General features: G+C 34.4%; 1 protein-coding gene across 3 annotated transcripts in view; it reads left to right on the top strand.

Moving 5' to 3' along the window:
- The window catches only part of LOC144434675 (TBC1 domain family member 9-like), a 53,035-nt gene that overhangs the window by 4,475 nt on the left and 34,653 nt on the right, over window positions 1–13,907 (top strand). For all 3 annotated transcript variants that reach the window (XM_078123180.1, XM_078123181.1, XM_078123179.1), the window contains exons 3-12: window positions 1,748–1,825; window positions 4,238–4,333; window positions 5,714–5,797; window positions 6,826–6,959; window positions 8,006–8,208; window positions 8,787–8,858; window positions 9,558–9,690; window positions 10,485–10,595; window positions 11,196–11,284; window positions 11,722–11,849. In XM_078123180.1, the coding sequence (XP_077979306.1) occupies window positions 1,748–1,825; window positions 4,238–4,333; window positions 5,714–5,797; window positions 6,826–6,959; window positions 8,006–8,208; window positions 8,787–8,858; window positions 9,558–9,690; window positions 10,485–10,595; window positions 11,196–11,284; window positions 11,722–11,849 (1,128 nt within the window). The remainder of the gene's footprint in view (window positions 1–1,747; window positions 1,826–4,237; window positions 4,334–5,713; window positions 5,798–6,825; window positions 6,960–8,005; window positions 8,209–8,786; window positions 8,859–9,557; window positions 9,691–10,484; window positions 10,596–11,195; window positions 11,285–11,721; window positions 11,850–13,907) is intronic.

Here is a 13,907-nt window from a genome sequence, read left to right as displayed (position 1 = left end):
GCAGGTTGTGTTTTTATAAATAGATGGAATAAGAAATGATAAATCTTGTAAAACCTACAGAAATAATGTTGGCTTGAAGCAGAAATAATGTTGGCTTTCTAACCAAGAAAAACCTACCTCCTATCTGCCCTACCTCAAACACATGTAGAACAGGTGTACCTTTCCTAAAGTAGGAGGTATTAATGATTGTTAACAGTGTGTGTACATGTAGGATAGGCTAAGCTTTTTTAGTTGTGTGTACATGTACTTCAATGCAGGGCAAACTAAGACATACACGTTGTCAGTCAGAGTAGTTTCCAGAAACCATTCAGTTTAATACTCCAAGTCCTCATAGTCAGGACAGTTTCAGGAAACAATTCAAATTTCTAAAAAGGAAAGAATGTTTTGGGAAAAACCAATTTGTAAGTTACAATTTTCCTGCTGTAGTTCTGAATGTGATGTAGGGCTTCACGTCCAAGTTGATGCAGAAATGCAACCAAAATGACAACGAAATATGATTCCAAAGGAAGGAAACAATGTTTTTGGTTCTATTCTGCATGAACTTGGGCATGACCCCGATGTCAAGGTGGGAGAAATACTCTGAGTTTGAAACTGCAACGAAATATAATTCTAAAACAATGAAACAATGTTTTGGGTTTCAGGAAACCAAGTCAAGGTTTCAGGGAACCACTTGTAGGTCTGCAAGTCAAGGTTTCAAGGAACCACTTGTAGGTCTCCAAGTCAGGGTTTCATGGAACCATTTGTAGGTCTCCAAGTCAGGGTTTCATGGAACCACTTGTAGGTCTACAAGTCAGGGTTTCATGGAACCACTTGTAGGTCTCCAAGTCAGGGTTTCATGGAACCACTTGTAGGTCTCCAAGTCAGGGTGTCATGGAACCACTTGTAGGTCTGCAAGTCAAGGTTTCAAGGAACCACTTGTAGGTCTCCAAGTCAAGGTTTCATGGAACCACGTGTAGGTCGTCAAGTCAAGGTTTCAGGGAACCACTTGTAGGTCTCAAAAAGTCTGGACAGTTTTATGTTTTAGTCTAGACATTTGTATTGAATTTCTTATTTACAGTGATGGAGTTGCAACTCGTACAATATCTACTTCAGACATACATTGTACATGTAGTTATATGGAGATGACTTTTTCACATTTACATCAGCACGGTGATAATTACATGTACATGTATGCTATTGTGAAAACTTGCAGCACTTATAAATGGTTAGAATGTCACATGCATTGGATTTACAACTATACATTTTTACAACTTAATTGCTAGAATACAGCCTATTTCAAGATAATATTCACCTACTCTGTTTGATACACAACCATGCAGAAACTAATCAATAAGAAACTGCATATTCTCCACTAAGATAACAAGATGGTAATTTCTTGCTACATTTTGTCTATTTTAAAATAAACCATTTAAACATACTGCAACTAGACGCAGACACGTGGGTGCCAATGTTTTGATTTCTGCATTTGATGTGAATTTGGTGGTATGATTGGTTATTTCATCAACAAAATATCACAAGACACTGTATTCATTCAACCTTGCTATCTGAAAGTGAAGCATATGCAGTTTCTTATTGGTTTCTGCATGGTTGTATCAAACAGAGCAGGTGAACAGTAACATGAAATGGGCTGTGTTACACTATGACTAACATACCAAAGTCATAGAGGAAATAAAAATGTGTGTGTATAAAGCCCAGATTTCTACAACATAACAGCTCATTTACCCTCAAACTGATTCTCTTTTCACAGCTGTAGCTGCATCACTACATAAAAGAGACATTCTTCATCACTGGGAATGGTTGGAACAAAATGTTATGCAGATATTAGGTAAATAAAAATTTTAATGCATTCAAACAAAAATATAGAATTATACTCAGGTTGTTTTGTATTATCAATGTTGTTAGTGTTGGATTGCTCAAAATATGGGTTAAAATGTTCAAAATCACCTGTATTTTTCTTGATTTTCCATAAATTACACATGATTAGTATTGTCAAGTCCCTTAGGTCATTTATATTTTCTGTTCTGAACAAAGAAAAGTCCTTTATGTCACTTGTATTTTCATTTGCTGAATATATGTACGTATTCATACATATATGCATATATTATCATGTATGTACGTATTCATACATGTACATATATCATCATGTATAGATACATGTTTGTGTTTGTGCATGCTTGTGTGCATGCGTGTGTGTGTGTATGTTTATAACATTTATTTATTAAATAAATGTACTTTAATATTACTATAAAAAATACTCCACTGTAGGGATGATAAATCATAATGTACAATGTATTCACATACATGTATACAACTGGAAAAACTAGAAGGTATGGATTGGTGATGTGATAACATTATGTCAAAGTTTACTTGTACTTGTTCTGTAAATGTACAATGTATTGACATATACAACTGGAAAAACTAGAAGGCTTGGATTGGTAATGTGATAACATCAAGCAAGGCAATTAACATCTAATTTTGTACTGACAGCTGGCATGAAAGTTGATGTGTGCTAATTTTTTTTTCATTTGCAATACTGCTATACATGTATGTTTAATATGGTAACACAAACTGTTTTCTGTCATTGATGTATAAGAAACTAAATTTGTTGTTCCATACTGAGACTCAAGAATGGAATTTATGAAACATTAATTTTATATAGTAGGGATATAAAACAGTACTATGGGTGTACATGTATTTTAGCATTGAATGAATCATTTGAGAATTTATTATGTCTATGTTAGTATTTATTTCACTAATAATTTTAGGTGTCACTTTACAATACTCCTTAGTGTGATCTCACTAAAAGATACAAAATGTACATGTACAGTCTGACCCTTGATCCTTGACCCTTTCAGTTGATTTGAAAAATACATCAAGAGGGGGAAACCTACATGTATATGTCAGTGATGATGTACATGTATATATTGATATCACTGCCAGCCAAGAGTTCATGCTTCTATGTTTCTGTATTACTCATGTGAATTTTTAGATTATTAGAGACTGGTGCAATTTGAATGAATGCAGTCTGCATGTATATGTTCATCTGTCAGTGTTTTCAATTTTAACATCACAGCCTGTTCACTTTCTTTGTCATGGATAAATGTCATGAATTTTTATTACTTGAAAAGGATGGATAAAAACACAAGGAAAATTCAGTGTGCAACACCATCATTTATTTATGACCAAAATACAAAAAAAATGCATTTTGTTTTTGCCCTCAAGTGTTTTGGAGTTTCAATGTATTGTATATCACTTTAACATAATGTGTAAACAGATGTACAGTACAGTAATAGATTGGTGGCCGTCCACTAGAATACAAAATACATGTGTAGCATTCAATTCGAGTCATTAATCAGGAAGGAAACATATAGGCTAAGAACGGCTGATTGAGTAGATCCCTGGATCTTGTTGCTAAGCAACAGCTGCCATAGAGACTTTGAACATTTGTGGAAAGTAGGAAAGGTGATTATTTGAAATGAGTTGACATCTTGGTTAATCAGAAATACGTCTGCAAAAGTGAATTTAGTTGTGTATGCATGTACACATGTTATACTGTGTATACATTTGTTTGGAAGCTTCCTGCAAAAAAAGCAAAAATGGACAATGCAAAGCACAGTTTTCTGAAGACATTGTACTGGACTGGATATGACTAGATATTATAACATATTTGATGATTTAAATCAACACAATTTTAGCTTTTGGTCAACAATTACAGTGAAACCTGTGCAAACCTGTTGAAGCTTTCAATACTTGACAAATTGTATGATCAACATAACTAACAAGGTAGATTATAGCAAATAGAAAAGAACTCATCCATAAATTGAGGCCATTTTGAGATACATGTACAAAATGCAAAATACTGTTTAGTGCAGTGTACTATATATAGTACAGTGTAGTACGGTGTGGTATGGTATGGTACAGTACAGCACAGCACAGTGCAGCATGGTAACATTGGTATGCTGCAGTACAGTACATTACAGCATCACACCAAACTATGCCACACCACACCAAGCCACAACTCACTGCACCATATTGCATCATATTGTACTACACAGTACATCATAGCACAGCACATTATCTCACCTCACCTCACATCATATCACATTACGGCACATCACATCACATTACATTACATCTCATCACGTCACGTCACAGCACAGCATAGCACATGACATCAAAGTACAGTACTTCACTTTAATATTGATTTTCTATTTCTTTCTTTCTTTTTCTCTTTCAGGTGCATTTGATGATGAGGATGATGCTACAGAATTTGTCAAATGTAAAGTTGAGAGTTTAATAGCTAATACTGCTTTACCAGAAGAAACCAAAGAAGGTAATTAAATGTGAAAGTCTTGACCAAAATGTGTGTCAGTATTGTATTTGAAAGTATCAAAAGATCTTGTTATTTTACTGGAGTCCATACATTATAATTTTTATCGTAATGACATATTAATGATTGAAGAGGTGATATCAATTTTTTAAAAATAATTAGCTTGAGTACACAACATGATTGTTACAAACTGAAGTACTTTGTAATTAATTCATTTTGGGAAAATGTGTTTGCCACAATATGTTGGATCCACTGACTTTTTAACTTCACTATTGAGATAAAATTACAGAAAATATCTGGATTAGAATACTTCTCAGAGGTTTAGTATCTTTCTGAAATAAAAGGGAAACCAATAGACAGTATATTCATGTCTGTAGGATAGCCATATTGTACAGTGATTGTAAGAGATTTGTTGTTGATATGTGTAAAGCCATTAGTAGCTATACAGGAGTGCTTTGTATTGGGATGAAAGAAATGGCTTTAGTTCAGCTTGTTAATATCAGTGTGTGATTTATTGATTGTCAATTCTAGCTGCATAAACTGACATGAATAAAGTGAAGACTGCCAGTCAGTCTCTCTGTGTGTGTGTGACGGTTAATGAGTTGCAAAGCTGTGTCTTACATATGTATGTAATGTATTCTGACTTCACCCTGGGTATGGGGTTGAGGACAGGCGTGTGGTCACCCTTCAAGACTTGGTAGGTGTAAGTTGACCTATCGCCATTTAGACCTACAATGTACATGTATATAGCTATCACCTAATAATCTCTACACCATTTTAGACCATGCTATTTTTTAGCTGATGCCCATTTCAGATCTACAGATAATAAAAAATGTGTGTATGGTGATGAAATCTAAAATCAGTTTTAATATCAGACATTATATAATTTTTTTTTATCAATTCATAAAATCAGGCATGAATGATACACTTGTGAATGACAATATCACACATTTTGTACCTCATTTTAGACCAAAATAATTCAGAAATAGTACTGTACTGTACTGGACCCCTATTATCAGCTTATGATGTATAGTCCCTGACACAAGGACTATTCCTATCACGAATTTCAATTTACTACAGGAAGCACAAGAATCAAGAGAAGGCATTTGTATTTAATGAATCTGCATATAAAAGTGTTATAGTGTATTAGCCTTTGCAATATAAAGTTTACAGGCATTCTCACCAAGATAATACTTACTGGGTGATAAGCCTTTATCGGAAGTTGAGTGAGGAAACAGATGCTTATAGAGTGTGACAGTCAACCTACGTAAATATGCATAACTCTTGTACTAGTGATTGATTATACAGTTACTGTATGCCGACAACATTCATTCTTTTGCTTTTAGTTGCAATCATTTTATTTTTGTCATGTTTTGTTCTCAGATGAAGACACTAAACGATTCAAGGCAGCAACTACAAAATGGAAAAGACTTTTTGGACTACAAGAGGAGGAAAAACTTGTCAACTGTGAGTTATAGTATATAGAGAATTATAGATGTTATTCCCCCAATATTTTTCATCGTTCAACCAAGGAAAATACGAGTGACCTAAGGGCATTTGTCACTATGAGTCGCATGACGAGTAGTGACAACCGTTAGGTCACAAGTATTTTCGGGCTAAATGAAGAAAAATATTGGAGAATAACATAATTATATTAGCGCCAGTAATATCAAAAAAGAAAAACCGAGAAAGTACTGACAATTTTGAACATTTTGACTATTTCGAACATAGCAGAGCCAATGACATAGACACACATTGTCGTGATGTAGAAAGAGTATATATATTTTTTGTTGAACCTAGCTCATGAATGGTATAAGGCTTTTTGTGGAAATAAAATCTGAAAAAGTACACCACTATAATTCATCATCATGTTCATGTACATGTGGTAATGTTGTTACAATCATCATTCAGAATTGATGGATGTATAATCTCAACTCAATTTTTTCAGTGATTTTATTTTGTGATAATCCTGAATAAAGTGTACAAAGGGCATCATTCGTATTAGTTGACTTACTTGACCTCTGTATGACCCTGGAATAGTATATCAGATGCTGTCTTTGAATAAATGTACAATGAATTGTAAACTAAACACGTCTTTCAACTGTTGCATTCCAATTAACACAATACTTCTTCCAAGAATAAAGCATTTTTATTGGCTTCCAAGACAAGCAGATATATTTTAAAGAAATATAAATTCTCATTCCGTTTGATCGTCTTTTTTTCGTACATGTCCATTCATGCCAAGATGTGGATCACACATACCTGAAAGTAGTGAATTCCAATTCTGCAAACATATTTTTAAATTGTTTTAAGATGATAATGCAAAGTAAGATATTAAATAATCGTTCTTATTCTCCTTAAATTTTCATGACTTAGTGAATTTCCATGATGTAGATTTGTGGAGAAAAAAGTGAAAAACAAAGCTGTTAAGAATCATTGTTTTAAAAACTGACAATCAACTGTACTGAGTTATTCATAGATGTGTGTTTGTATAGATTATTCCTGTAGTTACTGGAAGGGAAAGGTGCCCAGACAAGGCTGGTTGTATCTCAGTGTTAACCATTTGAGTTTCTACTCATTCTTAATGGGTACTGAAGCTAGATTTGTAATGAGATGGACTGATGTCACGGTAAGGATAATTTGAATAAAAGCTCTCACATTGTTCAGATCAAACAGCTTTTATACTAAAATGCATTATTTTACCATCGCAATCACAAGCCTTTAAGGCTTCCTTCCCTGTCTTGCCATGGTTTCTTCCATGGCAATCATAGTAAATCATAGTAAATCACAATGAACATGTAGTAATGCTTGTATTGGTGAATATTGTACATCATGTTATGATACAAAAACCAACTATATTGTTACTTATACTACAGGTTACTTGTATAGAGGAATAAATATGACAAACCCCTATGCAGTGTGAGTGCCAGTGTGGGTACTTAGGGATATTTGCACCCATGCTTGCAGTGTTTTCTGTTGCACTTTCACTCACTATGCTCATGAATATTGCAAGCACTCATGCAAATACCCTTTGTACACCACACTTGCACTCATGTGGTATGGGGTTCTGTCACATTATGAATAATGAAGTTAGTATATTGTTATGTTATTGAGAATATGTATTAAACAAACATACATATGACAGTATACAGATGGGGAGAAGGCACAATATTATAAATTTTCTTACTCTAGTAAGACTATGTGTCCCTGTGATCTCACTGTAGTTTTACTTCAAAAAATGCTACACAAACATTTTCTCCTGTAGATCTAAGTTTACATCCCAGTTAATGAACATATATTGATATATGTACCACTGATTTGGAATGAGTTGCCATTGTTGTACAATGTATAGCAAATGGTACTGTAAGTTATATTATTGTATGATTCTGTCAGTATCCATGGTAACCATTCTGACCTCTCTAGCTAGGTGATGATGTTGATTTCACTCAGTAATATATCACTTTTCATTTTTGTCTACACATACCAATGTATACTCAATGTAGGCATGATATGCATTTGCAGTAATCAAAATCAATGTATGGCTCCCTAATAGAATAATTTCTTACTGAGTCAAATATAGATTACTTCATTTAAATTTGCTGTTTGTAACTACATGTACAAATATCAATGGTACCACTATTGTAATTTGGTGTGTGAATTTCATTTTCTTTTCAGCATTTGGAGAGAAGTAACAGTATGATTTTTCCAGAAAGTATTAAAGTATCTACGCGCGAGAGAGACCACTATTTTGCCATGTTTATTCATCCCTATGAAACCTTCAACCTGATGGAACAGCTGGCAAACTTGGCAATGAAACAACTACTATCAGAGGAAGGCTTTGAAGAAGATAGGAGCCTCCCATCTAGATCTGAAGTCAGGTAAAGTAGTCAAGTTATTAACTGTAGTTAGTATTTAGTCAGAAATCTGCCATTTAGTTAACATTAAGTCAGAAATCTGCCATTTAGTTAACATGATTAAGTCAGAAATCTGCCATCTAGATCTGAAGTCAGGTAAAGTACTCAAGTTATTAACTGTAGTTAACATTAAGTCAGAAATCTGCCATTTAGTTAACATTAAGTCAGAAATCTGCCATTTAGATCTGAAGTCAGGTAAAGTAGTCAAGTTATTAACTGTAGTTAACATTAAGTCAGTAATCTGCCATCTAGTTAACATTAAGTCAGTAATCTGACATCTAGATCTGAAGTCAGGTAAAGTCGTCAAGTTATTAACTGTAGTTAACATTAAGTCAGTAATCTGCCATCTAGTTAACATTTAGTCAGTAATCTGCCATCTAGATCTGAAGTCAGGTAAAGTAGTCAAATTATTAACTATATTAGTTTTGTACAGCTTTTAATGAATTATGAATTTCATTTCATTTTCCATCTGTTTATATCCATACATGTATTCATATAGCCAGTAACAAATATTTAATAACTAATATTTACAATTTTTATAGGAGCAAGGCACCAAAGAAGGTATCATCTTTGAAGAGAGATTTAGATGCTAGAGCAAGAAGTGAGGCTTACAGGTACTGTATATATTAAGAGATATATCTGATGATTTCCAAAGCATTTCTTTCTAGTGTAGCTCTGAGAGATGATTTTCTTAAACCGAAAAAAAAGGGATTTTAAAGTGTTCATCTGATTTATTGCAGTCCAATTTGTGTGGAATATAGTATATAACTAAGGGTAATTTCTATTTCAGCAAATATCATGACACAAGTCTAAATTGTAGAACATACATTTAAACCATATGTGGGATTGAAAAATTGGAATTGTCACAGTACATGTAGTGAAATTCTATGGAAATGTTTGGGGGGGGGAGGTGGTATAAGAGTGGGGCATTGTTAGACATCAGCATTCTTTGCTTTTCACTACCCTGTTTAATATGTTGTAATGCAGTAAGTCCTTGTAGATATTGATAGTGAAATAATGGTCTGCAATGACATTGTGTGCTGATTATAATCATTGGAGGCTTTTGACAAAAGTTCTTCCAAAGTGTAACAAATACATTTTTGATAGTATAACTTTCCATTTGACAAGTGTGTATGAACAATTTTGTGTTTGATGGCCTTATCAGTTACCAGATATAACCCAAGCCATACAACATTGGTGATCCCCAAAGCTCTGGTATACTTTACAGATATACTGTATGACTTCCCCTACCCTGTCCAGTGTTTGCTTGATATATGTTTGAATTGCTAATTCATCTCTGTTTCTCGTCACAGGTCAGTGTTTCGACTACCATGCACTGAGAAGCTAGATGGAGACACAGAATGTACTCTGTGGACTCCATACAACAAGACCTATGTCAATGGCCGTCTATACATGTCTAACAACTTCCTCTGTTTTGCCAGTAGAGTGAGTAACTGAATGCAAATGTTATTTCTCATAGTGTTACACAAAGAGCCGTAGACATGGTTTAAATTTGACAGTGACCAAGAAAATATAATTATGTTGATGAAAATGATGTATCAGGATATCGCTAAATGAATTTACCTTTGAGTGGGAAAGTATATATAATTACATTCCTTTTTATTTTCTATGTTTCTTTTGATAAGAATTTCAGGGGGTTCATTTAATGTTGATTAATGAGATCAAAAAATGGAAGTGAACATTGATTAGTGGATAGCGGATAGGAAGAAAGAAGGATTAAGGAAAAGAGAGGTAGGGTTTAGTGGTAGTCGTGGTTACCCAGACTCTCGTTGTTGGGCTACCACCACCCAGAGAATCTAGGAAAATAGTATACAAATTTTACATGACTTCCGTTTTCGATTAGGACACATGAATAATGCTAATAAAGCCATAGATTGAGTTTGTAAAATTATACTTTGAAATTAACATGTATCTGTTACTCTAGACTGTCAAAGATGTGGCACAGGAGATTGAATTGCCAGAGATTACACTCGGTGTCCCATTCTTGACAGTGCAATTTCCCATGATGCATTCCTCCTAACTGAAAGCAGAAGTCACATAAATTTGAGTACTGTTTTCCCAGACTCACTGGGTGGTGATAGCCATAAAGCAAGAGCCACAATGATGGGAGTGTGGGTAACTGAAACTATAGGTTGGTAGAGGGGTAAGTGTATGACTTCCCATTACCAGTCTATGCTAATGATGTTTCTTTACACCATGTTTCTTTCAATCTGTTACAGGTAAAGAATCTAGTACATGTAGTTATACCGATGAGAGAGATTACTGTCGTAGAAAAAGTGGAAAATTCCACTGCCATTCAACATGGTATTCATATAACTACCAAAGCCAAGGTAATGAATATTACATGTAACAACATAATTATATATCTTTAACTGAGACTAGTGTTGAGGAAAGGATAAGAGGTACGGTGAAGAGTTTTATAAGCTCTTCTGAAATAATATGTATTTTGTAAATCATAAAATCCAAAGTTAAAATAACAGTAATAGTTTATTCAATGACAAGATGTTTTGTGCTCATCTTGTGTAGATAACTGTTGCATTCTCAAGTTCTCCCAAATACTTTGGTGTAGGTGGTAGTAACCTTGGTACTCAGCATGTCCCAATTTGAATGTCGACTATAAAAATTAAAAATGTAAATGATTCCTGTAGACTATTGTACGTGAAATGGTTGGGGGGGGGGGGGAAAGAAAGGGACAGCAAGACAGAGAGAGACACAGACAGACAGACAGATAGACAATGTGGTCAATAGTATTAATACACAATATTTGCAAAAATTGATTCTCATTGTCTAAGAATTCTGACAGAAACTTTTCTTGGATGGCACAAATCAGTAATATTAATAAAACTAAATATAAATCTCATGTAGGAGATGGAGGGAATAATGCAATGGCTTATAAACCTTGTACAATTCTGATAACTTCTCTTTTACAGATGACTTTCCTGTTTGCACAATTAAAAGATAGAAATTTCCTGATAGGAAGAATATCCGATTTTTTAGCCAGAATGCCAGAACATAAAAGGTAGGTTTTCCCTTGAATTATACCCACATAATTAAGTGAAATGTGTCTGTATAATATTTGAATGAACATTTTGCATCAATGTTTACATGTACATGTTTGTGTGTATTCAGCAAGTACAAAAAAAGACAGATTTTGAACTGGTAGCACTTTTTGAAAACTTATTTGTATGTAATATTAGTGACAAAGTTTTATAGGTGAAATCACTATTTCAGTCTATAGAGTTCTGTTTATGAATATGACACTTAATCAATATTGTAGAATAGGAAGTCATGGTTTTTTCCTCAGTGAAGTTGTATAAAGTTTTATAAAATAGTGCATTTCAAGAGATATACAGTAATGGCATTTAAACATTGCACTAGATTTACATTATTGGAGTTATGTGACAACCTAGACAATATCAATGTTTTAATTGTATTTCTCTGCCTTTGCCATTATAGACATAGTAGTGACAGTGTATCAATCAGTTCAAGTGGCAGCAACCTAAGTGAAAACCAATCTAGTAAATCATTGACTGCCCTCAGTACAAGCATTGGTAGTATGGGAAGCTACAACAGTGACAAGTCAGGTCAGTATGTTATATGTCTTATGAAAAATTTATAATAACAGACAGAGAGACAGGCAGAGAGACAGGCAGAGACAGATAGACAGAGGCAGAAAGACAGACAGGCAAAGACAGACAGACATGCATGTGTACATACACCTAACCCCCCACCCCCACCCCACCAACCATATACATGCAACACACATACAGAATGTATATATACACTTAAATCTACGAAACAAACTTTTCACCAAAGGTATATTGGTGCATTGCAAAAACTCTTTTTATATTTATATGCAGTACTTTTTCAAATCATGATACGTTATCTGAAATATATAGAAGACAAGTCATAGAAGTGTTCACTTTTCCCTAAATCACTTTACATGTAGTGTGGGTATGATTACTTTGTGTAAAGTGTACATGTTTATATAACTTTCTGCCTGTATAGATGACATTGTACATGTAGCTGACTCTATCACCTCTTCTTCTACCCTGACACCTATCCAAAATGAAGATGATGTAATCCAAGGTAGATTAGACCTTCACCCTGATATATGTCAATTCTGTACTGAAATCTTTTACACCTGAAGTTGTTCAGTGTTGGTTGTCTTTATTGCACGATTTGTTGTGTTATTGTGTCATTTTTGTATTGGTATGCTGAGCTGATACCGGGTAGTTTATTTTCTGATTGGTGTAGCATGTATATGCGTGATAAAATTGTCCTGTGTTCACATATACTAGTGTTTGTAAACAATATACACTTTTGCCTGCATTTACATTTGTTTAGGTGTCAAAGGGCTCACAGAGGATGCACTGCTTGACTGCCCTCAACCTTGTTCAAGGTTACACCTAGAGTTTTCACTTAATCTGATAGAGGGCGCACTTACAATCATATGGGTGTTCCACTTACCTACTCCACCTAATTTTGTTTGAAAGCTCATTTTCAGACTTTACTTCAGCTTGTTAGCAGTATACACTTACTAAGTACAGATATGTTACTGTTAATGGTGCATGTTTACTTAGTTGGTTTATTTCATCCTGGTAGGTGGCTCAGTCAGCACTTTTTACTGTTAGGGGGCTTTAAAACAGTAAATCCACAGTGTCCAATTACACATGGACCTGGACATATTACTGTCAACTACATCAGATATGTTTTTTTTCTGAAATCAGATACTGGAAACTGATGTCACTGTAATATTGTGCCATTTAGAGTCAGGATAACAACTTGACTGCTATATGTATGGAGAGTGGGGATTTCAGAGAAATGTCAATCACAGTATAAAGTGGGCTGACTATTGACAATGTTCTACAATAATTCATATGAACTTTTAATGAAATTATGTGAACAGGTTTGTGAGCTTGCACATGGTGTAAGTGCACCTAATGGGATAGCTATGGTCTGTTGTTACAGAAATACATATCGTATATAGTATAGTTCAAAGATGACTACATTGCTAATTTGCTTACCAACTGGGCTAGCTCTATGATAACACCAGGCTAGCACTAACACTCCAACACCAGGCTGACACTAACACCTCACCAGTGCATACAGTGTGAGTGTAAATGCCTACACCATCAAAACACTATGCCATGGTGCTACTATCACCTCCCTGGTTTGTGTCATCTGTTTGTTACTATTGCACTGCAACCCAAGGCAGTGTATTATGTATGTCATGCTGCATGCATGTAGGTTTTATTGGGTTTCAGCTGTAAATGAGAACAACTATGGCTTTATTGGGTTTGACTTTTGTGTACTTTTTTTTACATCACATACATGTCATTTTTTAAAATAAATGGCAGCATTGGTGAGTTGATCACTGACTTGGCTTAAATTGTGATCAGGAACTTTAGTACTATATGCCCACCCTTCTGCTTAATATATATCAAATTTGACAGCAGCATTCAGTCATTTTGAAATGAACTTGAAGTTGAAAGACTATGATAACAAGTAATAACAGTTTACATGGAAAGATGAATCATTTTGCTCGCCCCTTACCTCTACACTTTCTTAGTGCCAATAACTAGCCATTGTATGTGTTTGTATTGTGAGTTGATATTGTCCATTGAAGTGAAATGATTACA

This window comes from Glandiceps talaboti, chromosome 4, assembly GCF_964340395.1.
Source record: "Glandiceps talaboti chromosome 4, keGlaTala1.1, whole genome shotgun sequence".
In the NCBI taxonomy this organism is placed as follows: Eukaryota; Metazoa; Hemichordata; class Enteropneusta; family Spengelidae; genus Glandiceps; species Glandiceps talaboti.
Note: the sequence above shows the minus strand (reverse complement) of the source record. Positions and strands in the feature narration are given on the sequence as shown.